Consider the following 16,446-nt stretch of genomic DNA (forward strand, 5'->3'; position numbering starts at 1 on the left):
GACGTGTCGACTCGTCCTCCCCCATTTCTCAGAGGTGGCAGGCAGTGCTGCCGGCATTTACCCAGTGATTTGGCTCTGCAGGGGTTTTGGTTCTTAGTGCGCTATTGTTAATCATGGAGTTGGGTGCGAGGGCTACTCCCACACACTGACTCACTGGCAGCTCCGCACAGCATGTTGGGACATTATTAGTCAAAATGTGGAGAGCTGATGCTACTCTGTGGCTTTTCTTACTCAGATTCACTCCCACATTCTGCTCATCTATAGATTGCCTCTAATCTGATGTTGTTTGTGAGCGAGTTATTTTGGTAATGAACACTGAGTGATCCTCTCTCAGCACATTTACATTGAAGGGATTTTCACTCTTAGTAAAACTGTATAATTATTCCAACATTGCATGTAATCTTAATGTTATGATGGATATGCAGCACATATCTGCACCAAGTTTTGGTGAGAATCTGGAAATGAAAATAATATACAACGGCTTATATCTGCCACTGTCAAAACAAATACACCAACACAAGCAATTTTTTTTTTTGAAGCATCACAATTATTTGGAAAAAAAAAAAACAGCAGGGTCAGCCATATTAGGCAAATGTCTGTCTCTTAGTGGCTGATTCAAGTTACACTATTGGCCAGCCAAATGTTTCAAATTAAAAGCCCGGTTGCCTTTGTTAGACATGGTGCAGCCATATACTGGTTGTTGTTCTCATCTTTCTTTTGCCTGCTCTTTATCACTGCTAATATTTCCTTGGCGTGTTCTATTCTTGAAGCTGCAGCTTTTGCAAACTGCTATGAACAATTCAAAAATAATTTGTAAATTGAAGTAAAGATGAGAGAATTGTAATGTTATGTTACATGCATCAATAACCATCAGTTCAATCTCATTCTCAAACCTTTATTCACAAACAACAAATCCAATAAAACACTGAATTGAATAGAAATTGGTGAAGACAGTTCTGTCAGACTATCTACTGAAACAAATGTTACTCTCACCAACATTTGGCAAAGCCAACTTCCCTCAAACAGAAATGCTTGAAATTCCTGTTTGTGTTTTTTGAAAAACCCAAAAGAAAACCTTGACAAAACCATGTCTCAGTCTGTATCTGTCTAGCATTGTGAATGGTTGAAAGGTAATAGAGTCTTTTGATCTCACAGTGTTTCTCTTTCTGTCTGTCTCTTCAGATAAGGCGCCGCACTTTTCCAGGCTAGGAGATGAGGAGGTCAATGCTGGGCAGAATGCCACTTTCCAGTGTGTTGCAGCTGGAAGGTCATCCGAGGCTGAGAAGTTCCTGTTGGAGGTGAGTGATTTAATGATGGACTTTATAGCTAAAAGGTCCTGTGTGTGAGTTTGTTGTATTTTTACCTGCAACTCAGTCATCAATACTAAGGGAAAACTTTTGTACTTTCGCCCCTGACTAACTGAGCCCCTCCACTTTGGAGGTACAGTGCCTTCGGTCATGGACAGATTATGAGATAGAGAGCCCCAGGGAACAGCTATATAAAAGGCACCACACCCCTCCTACAAAGGCCAGGAGCCCAAGTATAACCCCAATATTCCCCTTCAGTGAGTCGTCCATGCTTGAGGTAAATCAGTAAGTTGAATGAAAGAGTTCATTCTAAATCACAAGCTAGTGTAGTTCACCACATGTATAACTATACTTCAAGTGGAAGGAATCACCCTATAAATAACCAGCGCAACAAGGTTGTCTCTGTTTGTGAATTATTATGTGTCCCAGACATGTCTGTGCTTAAATAAAGATGGTAAATAGAGTTTGAAAGCTATGAAAGCTATAAAGGCCTTAAAGCCTCCTCACTCCACTGCCTTTGAAAACTTGCATTACTTATGGCATCATAATGTTCTTTGCTCTCTTCACTGTATTTATTCACATCATGTGCTGCGTTTTAGACGTGTCTTTTCATTCAAAATTGCTTGCTCTGTGAAGGTCAGGCGTGTCCATACAGTCCTTACCTCTGGTGGGAATAACTGCAGTTTTAAAATCCGTCTTTTCATGAGGTCTGGATTAAAGAACCAAACGTCATTGTGCTGCAGGGCGTAATTTTTTTTTCCTTCTCACATCTTGCTGCAATTACCCAAAAATCCAATGCTTTTGCCAAAATCTTACCTCCCACTGCAGCAAGTGTTAATCATGGCTGACCTCAGCAAACCTACTGCATTGTTTGAAACTGGGAGATCTATGATTTAGGTAATTGAAGCATCCTCATTCACACCTCTGTGAACGCTTTATCAAACCGCCCATTTGGTCACAACACAAGGATGAAGACAAATGCTTTGGGTAATTAGCTGGCATAGCCATACAGACGCCTGCTGTAATGAGATCTCCAGGCCACTGGAATGATTTTTCCCTTCCTCTCCTCTACCTTCAGCTGTCCTTTTTACCATCTCTCTGTCTGCTTCACACACACCACTGAGCCCTGTTTATTTAAGTTGTTGTTATTTGTCTCCCTCTGTGCCAGCTACAGCTGCGGCCATTGGCATTCTGTTGTCAGGTTGTACATCTGTCCATTCTTGTCAACGCGATATTTCAGAAACCCTTTGAAGGAATTTCTTCAAATTTGGCACATAGTTGTCTTGGACTGGAGGGTGAACTGATTTGAATTTGGTGGTCAATGGTCAAGGTCACTGTGACCCCACCAAACAACAAAACTCAAGAATTCATGTGCTTATTATGACCAAAATTTCACACAAATTTCTCAATGGTATAAAATAATGAAGTGACGATATGTTATATCCCAAGCTCAAGTTCACCATGACCTTCTAATGTTCTGCATGCACACTTTTCTGGCCATAACAGAAGGGGACATTTTGACCACATTTCACATTTGGTGAATTGGTGACACTAATCTTGGGTGTCCACCTTGAAACTCTACTGATTGTATAGATCTTCTTCTGTTAAGTTGAAGATGTCTGTGAAGTATCCACGTTTTAGAATTGGTAAGTTCTTTTGCAGCAACATCTATATTTGAAGCGTCGTCTGATGTCATGGCTACAGCTTTGGGTTCCATCAGAATCAGCTGGATTGGCCTCATTCCTTCAAAGTCTTCTCTGTTATACGAGTCTAGACAGACATGGATGTAAACTGCAACTTGACTGGTTGACGGCGGCATACAACCGCGAGGCACTAATTCTAGTCTGTTATTGTGCCCTTTTGTGTTGATTGTGTCTGCTGCACCAGCTGCAGCACTGTCTTGGAGGCACACGCCTGCCAGATTTACAGATCGTTTTGTCATTTCCTCGCCAATTAGCCACAGCCAAATTGTTTACATAACATGAAGTGATCTCATGCTTATTTGATTTATCCTGATTTCCCCTGCCTCCTCTCTGTACAAGGTGACAAAAAGAAGATATAAGAGATGCAGGGAGGATGCAGGAGTGTATGATTAAGATGTTTTTGCTTTTCTTTCGGTCACAAGATTTGTTGCCTGCTTGACCTTAATCAGCGGGTGTGTGTTTGTGTTTGTTTGCAAAGACTCGGTCTGAGGTTTGTGTGGTTTGTGTCTTTTTGAAGGCCCCAAATCAGAAGTGCAACTTAAACTTAGATGGCCTAGCAGAACCCAAGGGTCTCCTTCTTAATCCCGGCCTGCTGACATGCTTTGGATTCTGTTAAAACTAACAGATCAAAAGTGAGAGTATCACAATTCATGTCCACTATTTCACACAGAGAGAATGGCCTTAAAACACGAGAAAAAAATGTCAGGTCCAATGTGTTTTGTTGAGAGAATGTGGACTTGACAGATGCTGGTGGTTTAAATGGTGTGAAACAATGCGAGAAGTGCCTCTCGGTGCAGCAACAAGGTGCTTCATACAACATTCATTTATATCTCCATCTTTCTCTTTTTGTTTTTCTGTCATGCTGTTTTTCACTTACTGACCCAACTCACTTTTGTTTACGTTCTGTGTCTGCTTTCACTAGTTCTACTCTTCCTTGTCTTTTAGATTTACACAAAACACAAGCTCTCCATGCTGCTATTCATCTGCTGGCCTATTTAGGCTACTAAACTGATTAAATGTTGATGGATTAAAGTCTGACTGTCTCTCAATTCTAACTGCTGAGCAGTTAAATGTTTTGGTTCAATAAGATTGCACACTGAGGACAACTGAGGTCGTGGATGGGCTCCATTAAGGGACAACACTCAGGACATGTATTGCCCTCATAATCACTTTTATTCTAACAAGATTACATTTGCTTTTATTAAAGCATGTCTGATTGTCATATTACATGATTTAATCAGTTATATGGTCCTGCAATTCTAATTATATTGTACACAATTGGACAATCCTCCTTTTTAATTACACAGCTCTAATAAGAAGTGACCCAGATAGCAGTGATTTTAAGTGAGTGTTGTTATATTATTAGCTCACTGTTCCAGGAGTTTACCGGGCAATAACTGTGTACAAGGGCTAGGTACAGTAAAGGTAATGAGTTTTTGTGTATGTGCCTGTGATAATGGGGGAGACTGGATGTTATGGGTAGAGGATGCTTATCATAACAAATACATCCGTACATAAAACACGATAGATTACAAGTTTTAAAAAACATAGACACGGTATTAAAATAAGAAGGAGAAGACAGATGGAGGGAAGGAATGAAGGAAGAAAATAATAAAATGGAAAAGGACAGAAGGAAGACTCTTTAAACACATCTTTGCTATGACATAAAACAGCCATATTTACACAAATATTTTGGGGACCTTGTGTTCACTACACACAAACATGTGCTACCACATAAATGTGAAAAACCAGACTGATAGCATGAAGAATGAGGACCTTTTTTCTGTGCAATAAAAAAACCAAAAAACTTTGTTTTTGAATAACCAATATTTTATACAACCTGTTTTACTTAGAGCAGAGGTTGCCAAACTTTTCAGACCAATTACCCCATATACCAAATTAAAGTTCCAAATTGCCTCTTCCCACAGCAGACGCATACATTTTTTTTTCATCAAATAAAATTCATTGGTTTAACCATGCAATAACCTCAGAGGGGCAAAATAACAACAAGATAGATAGATAGATAGATAGATAGATAGATACTTTATATATAAATATATATCCTGTTTTAACATCAAACAATACATTTACATCCTTTGCTAAAAGTGGTGCCACTCAGCGGCTTAACTACAGAGTTCGTCTCCTCTTCAGCTTTGAAATTTTCGTCTGACCTGTCAGGTCCATTGATGTCACCTTTCTCTCCACAGCTTTTTGATCATTTAAAAATGTCACTCATTGCGCTCGCTAAAATCAATGACAGAGGAGTAAAAATCTGACTATGCCCAGCTAACATTAGCATTATGCTAAGTTAGATGTTACGTCACCTGACATGGCTAAGCATAGGAACATTTTATTTCTAAAATATTGGAATTTTTAACAACAACATTTTACAACACTGTAATGCGTGCGTGTGTGTAATAAAATGAATTTAGAGGACAATTATTCGGCCTCTCAGCAAGACTCTTGCGTACTACCAGTGGTACACATAGCACAGTTGGAGAATCACTGATCAAGAGGTCGATGCCAGAGGTCTTATATAACTTAAGGGGCACTCTACCAAATTTACACCTGAAGGTCAATTTACGGTCGTGGTGAGTTCTGCTCAGCGTGTGAGAACAGCTGTCTTTCTGCCGTCCTTCAGGCGTGCATTATGAGTTTGAAAGATGTGGACGTTTACCATGCAGGCAGGCAGGGTGTGATGAAGAGACTTCGTCAAGTTGGATTATGGGACGTGTAAGACCTTGGGTTTTGACAACTTGCCTCAGTCGGGAGTACCAGTCGGGAAGTCTCAGCCTTTATTTAAATTATTTTTGTTGCAAATCTCCCAACTTGATGGAAAAAAAATACTTAGAAAAAGGGATTGCCCCTTTAGGAGATATTATGTGTCAGTATTTCATGTATTTCATATATTTCATATATTTCATATATTCCACATACAAGACATAGACACCAGTGTGTGCACAGTATGTGTGTAGGTCAATGTTAGTGTGTGCAACTGTTTCATTGTACTAAGATGACATATACAAGTGTGTGTAAGAGAGAGGAGCGCACCATGACCCATCCTGGTTCCTCTGACCCTGTTCTCTTCCTGCTTTCCAGAGACACAATGGGGACATTTTCACACTGGCGTCGGTCAAGCACCTGAGTCATCGGCGCTTTGTGGTGTCTTTCCAGCGAGACATGGTCCAGCGAACTGATCAAGACCTTTACCGCTGCGTCACTCAGTCCCCCAGGGGCTCTGGGGTGTCAAACTTTGCTGAACTCGTTGTCAAAGGTAAACACTCTCTTTTCCTTATCTCACACTGTTTTCTTTTGGTCTCCCTCCTTCCCCTTCCTGTCTGTTATCTTGACTCAGTTTTCCTGCAGTTTTTTTTTTTTTATCATGGTATATGGTTTTTTGCTTTTCTTGGTCACAGGAGATGTGATTCAAAGGAGAATTAAGAAAAAAAAAAAAAAGAATCTGACACCCATAGGATGTCATTTGTGCATGATTTTGAAAAGTATATATACCTATTTCTTATCTATTTCCATAAAATTAATTAATCAGAAATTATATGATACTGGTCTCACATGAAGGCTCAGTCTCCCTCATGTGTTGTTTTCTGAGCTGAAGTTGTCAGATAGACTGCCATCCTGAGCTCTTCAGCTCTCTGTCAAAACATTGCTCACTTGACTTGGACTCCTGCAGCCCCTGTCATATCATGTACCACAGATGGTGACCTCACTCCCATTACTCACTCCAACCCCCACTGCCTGACACCACTTTGACAGCATAGTAATGACATGTTTGTGGAATGGTTTGATGGCACAATAAACTCCAGCCCTCAGCAAAGTGAAGATGAGAAATTGAAATAAGAATGTGAAAGATTCTCAATCCCCTAGTCCTCTGTACTGCGTGCTTTTATTATTGCTTTATTTAAAGACTGTTGTAAAGACAAGAGAAAACGAGTGCAAAAGGAGTTTGTAGCCAAGCCAGTCCACCACTTTGCTACAGACTGAAATATCTCAAAAACTGGTAGATGGATTGCTATGAAATTTCTCAAAGACATTCATAATTCAATGAGGAGGAAGCCTACTGATTTTGGTAATCCCCTGACTTTTCCTCTGGCGTCACCATGAGGTTGGCATTTGTGACTTTATTTCTATGATAGCGATATTCATGTCCCCCTTCAGATGAATAACATGGAGATGATAATATTAACCCTTAACCTTTCTTCGAGCTCCATTATTTGCTCAAAATTTTTATTTGTCCCATACTGTACATTTGATTATGGCTAAATACCTAAACAATAATATCATTCCCATCAGCTGAAGTTAGGGCTAATTAGTAAATGTAACATACTTAATTTAGATAATGAGCATGGTAAAAATGATAACTGTCTAGAATCGGCATATTCGGATTGTCATTGTGAGCGTGTTAGCAAGTAAATTTTGGCATTTTATTCAAAGCCCTGCTGCGCCGAGGTACAGTCTCACACAGCTGCTCACATGGCTGGAGCCTCAGTTTTATTCGGCTGTGGCGTGAAGTAAATCCTTTTCATTGATATGGAAGCGTGCGCTCGTTTTAGTATTGCGATAGAGTGACTGCCACAGTACAAAATGGAGCCTTTTTGCTAAACTGTTACTAAACCTTCTAACCAGCAGCAGCCACTAAACCTGGAGTCAGTGAATAAGCTGATAGAATGCCATGAAATCCTATTTATTGTGCTCACACTCTCAGCAAATAAATATTACTGTGTGTGTGGTTGTTACTTTTCTTACTTTTTTCATAATGAGGACAAATATGTTATTTCTGGCAAAGCTGCCCCATAAGATGAGATGGCCAGCTGTAAGTGATGCTCAAGTCAACTGGCTTTGACTCTTAACAAGACTTTCATAAATGTCTTTCTCCTGCTGCACTGCTAAGAAGAGCCCTTATCGTCCCCTTAATGAGTTGGGTCTACTCATTTCTGTACTGTAGCATGCAGGAATTATGATTTAGCTCTCTTATTGCTCCGTCGAGGACAGTAACACAGATACATAATTAACAAAACACATTTTGATCTTTCTCCATGTGTCTCTGGCTTTTGTTGTGGCCCCATAGTTATTATATATTTGATCCTGAGCCCATTTGAAGATGTGTTTTCAGGGATTTTTATCCTCTTAAAGTATACATTTCAGTGGAGAGAAATTCTTAATTAAACAGAGAGTAGCACTGAGAGCAATGTTTAGTTTGAGAATAGCTTTTGTTTTTACTGGTGGAAAATATGGAAAAGATAACTATTAATATACTAAGAAAAACTGAAGAGTGAAATAAACAAAATAAATTAATAGCTGCAAAGTTAAACTGTGAAATAAATAAGTTAGTTGTTTTCAATTTAATTGACTGGCTTCTCGCCTGTAGCCTAATTATGACTTTTTATTATGGATGCAGTCATTGACAGTCCAAAGATGAGCTGCTGCAGGCTAAGGGAAGCAGTACAGACTAGAGGTGAGGCTCTGGTAGTGTTGAAAACCCACAGAGAGGTGGGCCATATAAGACAGAGGTGCCTCTGCAGGAATGAAGGATTAGCCACAGCCACAGATCTCACTGTGATCTTTTCTCATGCTTTGTCCTCGTTTCTTTTGCATTCACATTCCTCACTCACTCTGCTGCCCGTGTAATTGTTCAGTGGCTTGGATCTGCCAGAAATTGACATTTGACTGGTGGGCTTTGGGTTTAAATTTTGGTTTGGCAATCTGTAACGACAGTGATGCGGAGTCTCCTCTTTCATCAAAGCTGTGAGGACAGTTGGAGAAAAAAAAATGTACAGCACTTATTCCCTCAGTTGCAGAGATCACCACATTAAATGCACAGCTGTTTTTTCCCACTCACCACTTTGCTCGAAATTTATTCAAGGCTCTGAATGCCTTGTTAATAGGTATGACTAATCTGCTATTTTAACACAGTTTGACCTGCTCACATCCTGCAGTCTTTCGGGACTCATTTAAGACTCAGTGGGCTTTAACATAGTGAGAAATCTGTTTGCATACGACTGATTAGTAAAATTAATACCACAACTACACCTCCTTATATCATGCAGCAGTGCTGCAGACCCAGCAGCAAATGCTTTTACCAAAACAAAAAAGGAAAAACACTGCTTTTCATTTCCTCCGCCAGTACCTCCATCTCCCATTGCGCCGCCTCAGCTGCTGCGTGCCGGCTCCACTTACCTGATCATCCAGCTCAACACCAACTCTATCCTGGGAGATGGCCCCATTATCAGGAAGGAGATTGAGTACCGCGCCAGCCAGTCTCCATGGTCAGAGGTGCATGGAGTCAACATGGTCACCTATAAGCTGTGGCACCTGGATCCAGACACAGAGTATCACATCAGTGTGCTGCTGACTCGGCCAGGAGAGGGAGGAACTGGCCCCCCAGGACCTCCTTTAGTGAGCAGGACCAAATGTGCAGGTGAGCCTCCAGATCCAGATGTTAAAATGCACTACACCTACACTAGCTCTATTCACCCACTGCAGTGGGTTTCAACCCTTTTGTCTCATGACAGCTTTAAATAAAACGTTGTTTCCTTGAAGTCCCTTGTGACAGGTTTAGTGTGCACAGGAGTTGTAATTTTTTCTTATTAAGATGTTTGGTTTCAAGGATTTTTAGAGGCCTGAACAGGTAAAAGTAATTTGTACGAAGGGTTTCACAAGAAAACAAATGAGAAAGATCAGAAAACTCCAAACATCAGTGCTATTAGTGCCACAAACTGGTACTATATGCACTGGGTGGGGACAACTTCTGTGCAAGCTGAAAATACACCACCCAGCTTACATCCATATTGCGTGTTATTTATTCTGAAGGTAACCTCTGATTTCCTTGTAAACAAACCAAGCAGTGTTACGGCAAAGCTTGAAATACACCCACCAGTCCAAGAGAGGGCAGTGTGTTTTTGGGATGCTTGGTGCTTTTGCGTTAGAGGTAGATGCACGTCAACAGAGACAGGTTACATGACCGAGTTCATGAGAAGTACAAAGGCAGTGAAGTCCTTAGAAGGAGATTGAAGAGGTGGCGGAATATGTATGTCAAGGTCTGCCTTGCAGGAGGCCAAGAGAAAATAACTCAGATGTGTGGTTGTTGTGTTTTGCGTTTTGTTTTTCCCTGACCCTATCCATGCGCTTTGTTTCTCCTAACCCTAACCACATGCTTTTCGATGTTTTCCGAATGCCCTGTAGTGAACTTGTGGATATATTACAAAGTGGTACAAAGTGATCTGTTGAACCGCAAGAAGCTATTGGTAGGATTGTCTGTGAAAAAAGTTAAATTGTGGTGTCACTCAAAAATTCCACAGGAAACCTTTCATTTTGAATAATATTTTATTGTCTGCTCTATTATCTAGTTGCTTTTTTCTTTAATTAGTACCTCTAAATCTCATAGTATGTCTATGTAGTCTTGTAGTTTTTCCATGTTTGGAGAGATAACAGTCCAGGCAGTTATTTCCTGTTTGGGGTTTTGTTTTGGTCTCGGGCAGAAATGTTGTTCTGAAAGAAACCATTATACAGCATGTAGTGCTTCAGGGAATTACAGTGAGCTGTGCTTATGTGATGCAGTGCCCCAGAGCCAAGCATAAGGGAATACAGTGTGTTGAACACCTAACAGAAACCACAAACATTGAGCAGCTGGGATTTCACAGCAAACTGTTCTCATTCACTGCCACAGCTCTGCTCAATGACTTTCTAAATTGTCGAGGCTCATACATTTAATATAGGTATTATTAAATATGTCTTCTTTGCACATAATGAAGTCATTCTAATAAAGAGCCTCAGGTCATTGTACTGATGCCCATGAGCTGCACACTGTAACTTAAAGAGTGCCTTACATTACGGGGCTGCATCGGTCACGATAATCTGCCGAAATTCAGTCCGAGAAGAGCTGATAGACAAGTTCTGACTTAGTCACTGCATATACTTATCTCATAAGAAAAGACACATTTGTTATCACTGGTGTTCTCTAAACTCTGGAGCTGAGGAGACTGAAAGGGAGACTTTATTCGCTGCCAGCATGGCAATATTGGTTTGACAGTTATTTAAAAGATAACAGCTGGCTGACTGCAGCAGCTAGCCTAAAGCGGGCTTCTTTGGTGTCAACTGAAGAAGACAGAAACTTTTTTTTTGGCAAGGATAACAAATGGGCAATAATTTGTAGGTAAAAGCTTTTCTTGATTTATCTTTAAAATATCAGAAATTAGTAGAAAATGATGATTATAAATTCCAAGAAGCAAGTGCTCAAGCCCAGTCTTCTGAAGGTAGTTTTGTGTTAATTTTTGTTGGTTTGGTCACAGATTTGAGAATTTTTCTTATGAAAGAGACGATTTATTGCTACACAAAAAGGTTTGATTTTGAATCATATCTCTGCAAATTGTTTAGTTGAGTTTACACTGTGATGTCACAAAGACGCACATTATTTAATTAATCAGTTAATCAGTTACAAAGATATTTTGAACAATGTTCTGTCACCTGACCCAAAAACTAATATTCCAATTACAGATCGGATTTATATATGAAATATTTATTCTTTTCAACTGTCATTCAGGTGAAGCTTTTTATTTTTTTGTCGAACATTTTGTCGGGCCTTTTTCTCCATCTGTGCACCTGTGTCATTTATCACTGTGCAGACACAGAACACCCAGGGAGAAGAGCAGCCACACCCGTGCTTATTTTTAAATATGTGCGCGCATTTGGAGCATAAAGAATACTGTGCTAATGGAGATCCAGACACAGGAGATGCAGGCAGTCATTGCTGCTCCCTGAATCTGCGACGTGTGTTCGCAGTCACGGGCACACGGGATGGAATGCTTTGTGTTACCCAAAGGCAGTCTGCGGATTCGTCTTCCGTGGTCATCACTCTTCTCTATGCCCAACGGTCTCTCCCTGCCACACACCATCCCTCACATATCTTCCTACCCTGCTCCAGTAGAGCCTCCCTGGCCTCCTCTCCAATGACATATTAGAGCTACTCTCCTCTCCCAACAGCCAAAGACACCCCTCATTCATCAGGCACCATGAGTGAGCTCACAGCCCCCCCACTTCTCCCAGTACCTGCACTCCCCTCCCCAATTCAAGAGATGCAGACAATTGCACAATATAGAAGTAAAAGAAAAAAAAAAAGAAGTTGACAGCAAGAAAGGAGAGTAGTGAGAAGATTGTGGTGTGTGTGTGGGAGCGAGGGTAGTTTTTCACAGTGAGAGTGAAATGGCACAAATGAGAGTGAATGTGCGAAAGGTGAAGCGAGAAAGGATTCACAACGTAGGGAAATTGCTTTCACAGTTGCCAGTATCAGTGTTTGTGAAAGTCACTAAACTCAGCCATTAATGATGTATTTACATTTCAACCACTGTGACATTAGCTTGTTCAACCATGTGTGGGATAAGTAATACTGCTGTGTTTGCTCAGCTGTTAAACAGGGCATTCAGATGCAGCACTAGTTCAATACAGAGGAAGTACAGGTGAAACTCAATATTGTCCGTCACTGTGTCTTGTATTTTTTCAAAGTTTTGTGTGACTGACGGTAAAAGTATTTTTGTGTGTGTTTGCGGCTCACATGCATCTGATTGACCCCTGCGGGGCGTGACCAGTGCTCACGGCTCTTACATGGGAGTGTTGTGTTATACACTTCAACAATGTAAACCTCCTCCACCTGGTGTATCTCACTGTCTTGACCCTCCAGGAGTCTCTAATCACCACCTGGTTCCCAGCGCTCCCCTGACCTAACTTCCAAACCATCTGGTCTACGCCACCTTTACTGACCCCACATTCCTACTGCTGCATCCTGATCGTCCCCCTTGCTGTTGGCCTGATTAGGTTTAAGCATGAGAAAATAGATGGTGGGGTTGTTGTGGTGATTTCGGAGAGGTGGTAATTACCCAGTGAACAGAAGGGATATTTGGACCCTCCTTGTATTTAGGAGGAAAGTGAATTTCCTTTCCAGAAGCCGTGTCCCGCCACCGTGACTAATCTCACTCTTCCATGGTCATGCTGAATATTTCCCTCCTTCCGAAACATGTTGGCTAGCCGGCGTCACCACACAGATACACATTCTCGAGGAGGCGAGCTGCGCTGGCGCGGGTGCTGTAAAACTAATGGCCGTGAATGTGAACACGGTCTCTGCCGGGCTCTGATGGCCATCCAGGTGTGCTTGATGAGCCATTGCTGTGATTATCAGCACGGTGCATTAGCACAGCTTGAGGCCCCTCAAGTAAATCACTGAGGAAAGGCGAGCATTTTTACTGCAGGTGGTCCCCAAACTATGTTAATGGGCTTCCACCTGCTGCTGGGTCACTGAACCTTCTGGAAGACCCCTGCCCGCGATGCTCTCGGTCTGTTAAAGGGAGCCAACACTGGAGCATGACTAAAATTAGGCACATTAGGAATACAAGTACTTTCCTTTACTTGACATGTCCTCCATCCTGAGCCAGAATTTCGTAGTTCACATTATAGTTCACATTCGGGCTGTTTGGATTTTTGTGTACTCGGTAACGGGCACCCATGTTCAAGTTAGATTTTCTCCCCTGACAGAGTCAGTTGAGATCCATTCGACATAATCTGAGGAAACTCTTCTCTGTCTGTTTTAAGGGAGATAATAAACCAGAACCTGTCAGATCCACTTTAACTTCCAATCTCCAGGGATCAACATGGTGCTGTGGGCTCTTGGCCATGGTGGGACGGCTGCAGTTTTCATACCACAGGGTGCCAGAAGATGGGGTGCCCGTGGCATACAGACAAATAAGACTAGGCAAAGGGAAGGAGCTGGCACAAATGTCCACTTTGAAAAAACCCATAATGAGCACACTGTGGCCTCTTTGGTGATGCTTTCATCAACTCAGCAGTTAAATGCCTCTCTTTATTTAGCTCCCAGACTGTGCAGACTATCAACTCCACCATTAAGACAATCCTCAGTCACACTGAACAATGGAACATTAACATTTCTTGCCGGGTGCAGTCTACTACTTTATTATTACAGTGCTCACCCATTTATCTACCGTCACATTAGTCTGGGTGAGGTTCAGATCAATGCAGTGGTCATATTTCCATCATATGAGATGTCAGACAGCAAATTAAAAGAACGCTGATAGCAGCGACCTTCAGTATAGAAATGTCATAAAAACAAATTAATTAACTAATTAATTGTAAGGTAATTATTAAAGCAATTGTAAAGTGTTTATACACACTCAAATAGATACCTAAACACGTATATAATGTGATGTGTATATATATATGTGTGTGTGTACAAGGGAAACAGACAGAAGGAAAGAAAAATATACATATGTAACAGTGATAAGGACATAGAGTTAAATATTTGTCCTATACAACAAATGTGTGTGTGTGATGTGTGTCCTTGCAAGAGTACAGAGCCCCTTTGAAACCCATTTTCTCAGATAATTCTTGTTTTAATGCATTAGCCTGCTCAGTGATGCATTAGCTGTTTTATTTAAGTTCCCTGCACTAATCTGTGCTGCAGTGAGAATCCCTCTGAGTGTGGGAGTCAGTGAAGGAATGAAGACCTTGGCCAGCAACCTCAAACTATACTGATCTCTCCCTGTACCCCATATCTCCGCTGTCACTCCCTGCCTCCCCGGCCCATTACTCAACATGCTCTATTAAAAGAATAAAGCCATACGATACATTATGTAGTATATTGCTTGACAAAAAGGTATTGATTGTATTAATAATGGCCACTGATAAATGCCTCCATTGATACGGAGGATGTCCTTGGCTTAACTTGGCCTGACTTCAGTTTCGGACGTCCTCCTGAACACTGGCTTCTCTGTGCCTCAGACTCTGTGTACAGAGGCTCTGTGTATCTTTCAGCTCGCCACTACATTTGAGGGGGATATCAAAGACAGAGCTGTTGTTCTTTTAGTCTGAGTCAGAGAAAGTCAGGGTTAACCCGGCAATGACCAGAATTAACTTGGTACCTTCTAAAAATATGTGACAGGCCATCACGATGACCCAGCAGTAAGAGTGGCCGGCAGAAGTGAATGCCCTTGTATAGCACTGGCATTTTTTGTGTGTGGATTAAACCTTGGGGCAAAGAAGTTTTAACTACTGGATAGTCAATTTGCTCTGTGATGTGGAGGCGGGGAGTGGTGGGAGTGCAACGGCAACCCGCAGCCTGTCCGATTAATTAGCGTAATTGGCATGAGTTCCTGCTCCGCCATCGGGGATGTGGGTGTGTTCTGCTGGCAGCAAACTGACCTCTATGTTGTGGCGGGGCAATATGGTGGCACGGAGGAGAGGAACAGCTGAAAAACTGCCAGGGTAGTCCTGGGACATTAGCAAGGCTGTCATTTATCTGTTGTTCTGCTCTGTCTAAAATCTGATATTTCAAAGTAAAACAAAGTTACCTGTGTTTAATCTTCTACAATTCCGGACTTTTCTGATGACATGTCTTGTTTTTGTCACTGGATCTTTTTTTTTCTTGTCCCTCCCAGAGCCCATGCGTGCATTGCGAGGCCTCACAGCCACAGATATCCAGTCCAGGCAGTTGTCCCTGCAGTGGGAGAATTTGGCGTTCAACCTGACACGCTGCCACACCTACTCAGTGTCCCTGTGCTATCGCTACACCATGGCGGGAGGAGGCGGAGGCCACAACACCACCGTGCGCGAGTGCCTGGCAGTGGAGCACAACGCCTCACGCTTCACGCTGCGTGATCTGCCACCCTACCACGGCATCCATGTCCGTCTGTCACTGGCAAACCCAGAGGGGAAGAAAGAGGGCAGGGAGGTCAACTTTCAGACTGAGGAGGACAGTAAGTCTGGGAGGAGATCGCAGAAAAGATAGTATAAAGACAAACCATAGAAAAACTAAAAGTGAAAAGTGTCACCAGGAAATGGGAAACATTTGGGAGAAATTATCACCTGAACAGTAATATAAACTTAGTGGCCAGTTTATTAGGTACACCCAGCTATTGTAATGCTGTCATACAACAGTTCAGCAATAAATCCTTTCCTACCTTGATTAATGTCACAGCATAGTTCAAACTTTTAAAGTGGTAGTGATTCAACTTCATGCTGATTTAAGAGGATGTTGTTGGTTGTGTGCTGTTAAAATGTATTGCTTTCTACCAAAAGGTGTTTCTATTATCTTGTCCACCCCATTTATTTCACTGAGTGGAGGCTAAATAACAGAAACGGCTTTTCTAATGCAGTTTAATTACACATTACAACAAATTGCAGCCTCAAAGATTACCATAACATGTTATCAACACCTTTTTAAAACGGATTGAACCAAAAAATTATAACCTTTAAAGAGAGAGTGAGAGTACTGCAGGACTGTTGATCTAATATTTGACTGCTCTAATATTAGCTGGTTGTGCCTGGGTTTTTTTTGGATCTTGTTTTGTCAAAAATGATTTAGTATCATTAGAGCTGGCAGTACGTTGTTTTACTGTTTTAAAAGTATTGAATTTGCCCAA

The 16,446-nt window shown here is 41.5% G+C and overlaps 1 protein-coding gene across 4 annotated transcripts in view; it reads left to right on the forward strand.

Annotated features, from left to right (window-relative positions):
- ptprub (protein tyrosine phosphatase receptor type Ub) overlaps window positions 1-16,446 on the forward strand; it is a 162,935-nt gene that overhangs the window by 97,021 nt on the left and 49,468 nt on the right. For all 4 annotated transcript variants that reach the window (XM_069143102.1, XM_069143103.1, XM_069143104.1 and 1 more), the window contains exons 5-8: window positions 1,183-1,298; window positions 6,110-6,284; window positions 9,150-9,443; window positions 15,463-15,780. In XM_069143102.1, coding sequence (XP_068999203.1) covers window positions 1,183-1,298; window positions 6,110-6,284; window positions 9,150-9,443; window positions 15,463-15,780 — 903 coding nt within the window. The remainder of the gene's footprint in view (window positions 1-1,182; window positions 1,299-6,109; window positions 6,285-9,149; window positions 9,444-15,462; window positions 15,781-16,446) is intronic.

This window comes from Embiotoca jacksoni, unplaced genomic scaffold, assembly GCF_022577435.1.
Source record: "Embiotoca jacksoni isolate LCO1_2020_lvr unplaced genomic scaffold, fEmbJac1.0.p SCAF_11, whole genome shotgun sequence".
Classification (NCBI taxonomy): Eukaryota; Metazoa; Chordata; class Actinopteri; family Embiotocidae; genus Embiotoca; species Embiotoca jacksoni.